General features: G+C 48.4%; 1 protein-coding gene across 1 annotated transcript; it reads right to left on the bottom strand.

The window, feature by feature from the left end:
* Positions 1-124: 124 nt before the first annotated feature.
* Positions 125-5,395, bottom strand: LOC122385329 (alanine--tRNA ligase, cytoplasmic-like; the record flags this gene model as incomplete). The annotated part of the gene is made up of 5 exons (XM_043373528.1): positions 5,323-5,395; positions 1,312-1,484; positions 824-1,012; positions 491-636; positions 125-316 (listed from the first exon to the last, which is right to left on the bottom strand). Coding segments are annotated over exons 2-5 (674 nt in total), but the record flags the coding sequence as incomplete, so codon positions are not given.
* Between the last annotated feature and the right edge of the window lie 874 nt (positions 5,396-6,269).

Raw genomic sequence — 6,269 nt, 5'->3', positions numbered from 1 at the left:
TGCGAACGAGGTCGATTAAGCCCAATTAGCCCCCTTCAAGAAGAATACCTACAACCCTCTCAGTAGTTCACTTCCACCGACAACTCATTATCTCGCCGCCGCTCACCAGCACCCTGTTACGCACCTGTTGAACTGGATGAAGACCAGGTTCCACACTTCGACCACGTTGGGGTCGTCCATGTTGACCAGGTGGGCGGCGTCTCGGCCTCCGATCCTGTCGTAGTGGATCTCCGTGCAGGGGCCGCACGGGCCCGTGTCGCCCATCTCCCAGAAGTTGTCCTTCATGTTGCCCTTCAGGATACGTCCCTCCGGGATTCTGAGGAAGGTTGGTGAGGACGGTCACGAGCGGGACAATACAGAGACAATGATGCAAAGAAAACAATCAAGGTGAGAGTATTTATGTAGCAAAATCGATAGCAGTGCACTGAGAACCAGAAAACAAATACCGGTGACAAGAAAAGAATTCTCACACCAGTGACGCAAAACTCACCCGAGCGACAGCCAGATGTTTTTGGTCTCCAGGTCGGGCCCGAGACCGGCGTCCTCCTTTCCCTCGAAGTAGGAGACGTACAGACGGTCTTTATCCAGGCCGAACACGTTTGTGAGCAGGTCCCAGGCCCACGTGCAGACCTCCTTCTGTGTACGACAGAGACGGATTTAGGCGTGAGAGAGGGAGGGTCAGTCACGGCAGCATCAGACAAAAGAAACGGAGGCAATCATGCGTACATTATTACATTAAAATAAAATTTAATTCATCAAGATGATGCCATACTACAATATGAACACTTTGGATTCTTCGGCAATCGCGTTAACCCTTCCTCACCTTGAAGTAGTCGCCGAAGCTCCAGTTGCCCAGCATCTCGAAGAAGGTGTGATGGTACACGTCCTTGCCCACGTCATCCAGGTCGTTGTGCTTGCCACCGGCGCGGATACACTTTTGGCTGTTGACGGCGCGCCGCAGTCGGCCTTGCTCCGAGCCGGGCTCCACAGTGCCAAGGAAGATGGGCTTGTACTGTGGCAGATAAAGAAACATGTCAATTAAGAGATCGCTGCAATTAGGAACTGACAGAGCGTCCCTCCGAGATTCTGAAGAAGGTAGGTGAGAACGGTCACGAGAGGGACATTACAGAGCTAGCTGCACTAAAGTACACACATGAGCAGAGCCTACATGACATATAATCGCCGCGTGACCAACCAGCCAGCACGAGCCCCATGGCGTATTATAGTGCGACTAAGCGATCACACCACCCGCCCTTGTCTGACTCGCCGGTCCCACCACTAAACACACAGATTCCACCACCCGTCCCGCACCTGGTTCATGCCGGCGTTGGTGAACAGCAGCGTCGGGTCATCGTGCGGGATCACTGACGACGAGTGCACGTAGGTGTGCTGCTGCTTCTCGCGGAAGTAGTCGATGAACGCGCGACGCACGTCCGCACCCGTCTTCAGTTCCAGCATCGTGAATGGCCGACAGGAAATACGAGCTGCAAAGAGCGGGGAGACGTCAGGAAATGCGTAAAAGGTTTGAGGTAAATGTAACGAGGAGAATAGTGAGACACTTGGCTTCTAGGCTACGCATTGGTAGGCAGCAAATGATCGTCAAAAAGGTAATAAAACAGCCTAATTATATTTTCATTTGTCATTTCAAGCAGGTTAAAAATGGTCATATGCCTATTAATTACAGATCAGTCACAGATCATAAACTAATGGCGGTTAAGAGTTACAGATGCTGCTAGATAAAAACAATCAAACATCAATGGCAATCCAGGACTTGGCTTCTGGTTTCCATCACTTGGGGTACCTGGTCATGCTGCCAAGACCTCCCCAAAGAAATGCGGTTACATCTACCTGCTGGGATCTTAACCCTCGCCGGCACAGGGGGGGGGGGGGGGGTTGATGCAACCCCCCCTAAGGTTTTTCGCGAATAACTCGCGTAAAAAGCGGCCGATCGCGACGAAACTTTCAGTACCCTCGCATTGATCAATTTTACACGTTCCCTGAAAATTTCATGACCCTGACCCCAATGACCTTTGACCTGTGACCTCTTTTCCGTGACCATGTTTGGCCGAAATCGCGATTTGGCGTATGTCGGCTCGCATTAGCCGCGCGTTTGCAAGCTTTTCGTGGTTTCAAACGTTCAAACATGTGATTTGATGCTGCTCCCCTACATTAGGGTGGGTGTCAAGGTCACCTGAAGGTCAGGTCAGGTCATTGACCTTTGGTGACCTCGGGTGACCTCGGTTCACTTTTTCGAGTTTTACATGTTTCTAGGCTAGTTTTTGGAGCTGAATTCGAATTTAGCAGCCATTTGAACATTTACGAAGTAGTTTTGGTGCCTTCGTAACATGTTACGAAGCTGTCAGAGGCGGTTGACACGTATTACGAATACCCGTCACAACCCCTACCGGTTGACCTGACCTGACCTGACCCGACCTGGACTAAATGCTTAAAAACATCATCTCTGATCAAAACTAACACGATATTCGTGATCAGCACCCCGGAAAACCACATAGCAGCCACACTTTACGACTTTCTAACAGGTCCCGATTTTCCCGGTTTTCGGGTCATTGACCTGACCTGGAAGGTCACCCGATGACCTAGGACCTTAAAATTGGGTATCATCGGCTTCCTCTCGTGACGGGCAACACGCTCGTTTTTTCCGCGAAGCTCTAGCTCGATCAGGGGCCAAACGCGAGGGGGGTCGTACCAACCCCCCCCCCCCCCTTGTGCCGTCGAAGGACGCGAAATGGCCTGTGCCGGCGAGGGTTAACACGCGCACCGACGGGGGGGGGCGGATATCCGCCCCCCCCTGAAGTTTATCGCGAATAGCGGGAAAACCGCGGCGCGCAGCGCCGCAAAATTTGGTACGACTATTCTCTCATCAATTTTACACATGGTGTGCAAGTTTGAACCTCCTATCTTTTAAGGTCAGGTCACCAGGTCACTTTGAATGACCCAACCTCAAGTCACTTTTTTGCAACTTTGTCACCGTGCCAGAGCTACAGTAGATGTCGGAGGCCTTTGAAAGTCGCAGGATGTTATAAGGTCATTAGTAGCTACCATTTGTATATCTCGGAATTTTGATATCGATGACCTAAGGTCAGGTCAATTTCTCGACCTCCCCATTATAAGTCAATGGGGGAGAAATCAACTCCCTGTTTTTACCACAAAAAGGGTCGGAATGGCCCCATAAACCATACATGACCTCATATACGATCAACCTTCACTACCTTGAGGTCTGTTTTGCTGTTGGGCAGCTGTAAGGTCATGTGACGTCATCAAAGGTCACCAGCGGTTTTTTGACAATAACTCCGTACAGGAACAAGATACAGCCGCGCGGATGGTCTCATTGTGTTCAGCTCGTCAAGGCGCATCGAATGATATACATGATGACCTCGAGGTCACGTGACCTGAGGTCAACCTTTGACCTTGACCTTTCGACGTCAACATATATATCATTCGATGCAGATTGACGAGAGGATCACGATGCTGCCCTTAGTTTGTTCCTATATTGACTAGTTCGAAAGTTATTCGAGAAAAACTCTCCATCCCTGGCGCCGCCATTTTGACTTTTTTGACCCCTGTGACGTCATCTTTGACCTGACCTGAAAATGACCTTAGTAAAAATTGTAGACCTTGTCCGTGCGTATCCCTTGCCGTTTACCGCTTGTCGCTATCTTGCTTCGTTCTCGAGATCTCAGGGGGGGCGGTCATCCGCCCCCCCCCCGTCGGTACGAAGTTGGCGCAGACCCCCGTCGGTACGCGGGTTAATAAACAATTTATTGGATTTCATAGATTATTATGCATTTATGAGCCCAGTTAATGTTGTTGCATAATCCCTGAAAGGTGGTAAGGTTCATGTCTGCAGTGTGTCTGTACTCTGTAGATACAGGCTCGTCGTCTTCGTCGTTGTTCCCCCGGCCCCTAGAGGAGCGTAGCCAGGCGGCTCAATTGGGCGCGGTAGCCAGCGGCCAAAGCCGTAACTCGGTCGCCGTTGGGTGAATAGTACCCTATCGTGCCAGGCGGCGCCCCGCCAGCGCCGGACATCGCAGCAGGACGTGCCGCGGTGTGTCGGCCTCCTCTCGGCACACACGGCACAGCGCGGCCGGACACTCCACGGAGTTGCACAGGTCGCATTCAGGCGTTGGGCGACGGCCGATGCGGTGGAGGTACTGCTCTGAGCATGACCAGTGGCCGGCTCGGAGCTGGTGGATCTTCTCCGGCGGTCTTCTCCCTCCACCGGGCCCGGCAGGCGGGAGCCCCTGATCTCCTTGTGCCACCCGTCCGGCCAGGCCTCCCTCCACCTTGCAGAGGCAGAGCGGGCGGCCGCTCTGGTCGCAGTGGTGACGTCGAGTCGATTGGTGGGGTGTCTTTTGGTAAGGCACTGGCCTCTTTGGCAAGGCCGTCCGCTTTCTCATGCAGCGGCAGCACGCAGTGCGCCGGCACCCACTGCAGCTGGATGAACTGGAGTCTGGAGGGACCTCCTTCTCGAGGTGGACTCCGTGAACATTATTACGGAGAGGATACACGGCGCCATGGACATCGCTAGATCGCGGCCGTAAATCGCCGTAGCCAAATTACAATAAATGCGTTGTATTTGGCACATCTTTTTGTAGTGGGATTGAATACTTGAATATTTCTCATCTCAGATATGCCAAAAAATATTCTGACCATTTAATAAGTACAATAAAACAGGAGTAAAAATAGGTTAACGTACTTGCCCATTCCTCAGTGACCTTGACTATTCATGTCCTAACTCTCAAAGTCTAATCTCAAATGTGCTGGTCTGTTCGCAATCTGTAGAATCGAAATTTGGACGACGGTGAAAACAGGGCGCCTGGGGCGATTTGATCAAGGTTCGTGAAATTTACACATGACGTTTAGCATTTAGAAGGCCCGTGAAGGGGGAGAACTTCCAAATGTCACGTGACTAATATGCCCTCCAGCGCCCTGTTTTCACCGGCGTCCCGAAATTTGTCTGTACCTCAGCAAAAAATCTCACCGATATGAGCATTTCTTCAACCGATATGGAGGGGTTGAATGTGGACATGTCGAAAATATAATCTTAATATTAATTATCACTCCTTATATGGTCATCGTTCCACCCATTTTCTTGACATCATAATCTTTTATTTGATTTATCTTATTTTAGATTACCTCCCTGCAGTTTGCCCAACCAAACCGGCGGCGCGAGCCACGCCGGTACCGCATTGGCATAGCAATAGTGAATTTTACAGACAACGAAAAAAAAACATTATGTGGAAGAACGATGAGTGACTCAGAAAAACGTCAGAAAGCAATTTTCATGAAATTGTGACTTACTTTCTCGCAAATCCTCTCCTAAAAGCCTCGACAGCTGTCCGAAAGCGTGCAGCGGTGCAGCCTCGACGAACGCTGCGCACACGGTATATAGAGAACTAGGTAAAACCGGTTCGAAATTACAACACTAAGGTATTTTGACCACTATTTTCAGCTGACCTTTTAAGTCTAAAAAAGAGAACTAAGCAACAAATTTCCATGAGTTTTATGATTTGTATATATATTTTTGATTTATGATCACAGAGCACGTCATGTATGAACCTGTGAAGCAGTAACGAAAATAAATTGTTGGCTATCTCCGCCATTTCAAAAATTATATATCTTAAAATGCAAAGATTGTTCATGGACAAAATTAATTTTTCACAATCAAAAATTAAAATTGAAAGACAAAAAGTAATATCAAAGGCCGACACTCTTTCATTGAATTTCGAAATTATCATAGTTCTGAGCTGTTCAGCCTACCGGACCTGCCAATGCTCCACCCTGAATTGTTGAGTAATTTCAGTGATGTGGGGTTTAAAACATGGTCAACAGATATCAAAATTGAAATATCTTTCAGATTATGTGTGTTTTGTTGCCTTTTAAACATTTGAAACTGTATTTAGTTGATGTTGAAGACATAACCGCCATTGGTGTCCTTGGTCACCCTGTCCCACTAAATGTAATATTTTTTGAAAACAAGACCGAGTCGGCATCTAAATGAACCACTAAAATAATGAAAAATACTCACATTATAACATATCAAAATATCAAAGCTCATCTAAATCGGGAAATTTGGCAATTGGCTTCCGAATATGAAAGCAAGTTTTTTAGAAACTGAACAGTCCTGAACAAAAACAACAATATTTGGTAAAGCTGTCGAAAGTTGGCGTGCAAAAGGACTTCTTCGAAATTAAAATTTAATTTTCTTTCCAGATATGCATGTTTCATTGCAGTTTTGATGTTGTAAG

This window comes from Amphibalanus amphitrite, unplaced genomic scaffold (assembly GCF_019059575.1).
Source record: "Amphibalanus amphitrite isolate SeventyFive unplaced genomic scaffold, NRLGWU_Aamphi_draft 000214F_arrow, whole genome shotgun sequence".
Lineage (NCBI taxonomy): Eukaryota > Metazoa > Arthropoda > Thecostraca > Balanomorpha > Balanidae > Amphibalanus > Amphibalanus amphitrite.
This window is presented reverse-complemented; position numbering and strand designations above follow the sequence as displayed.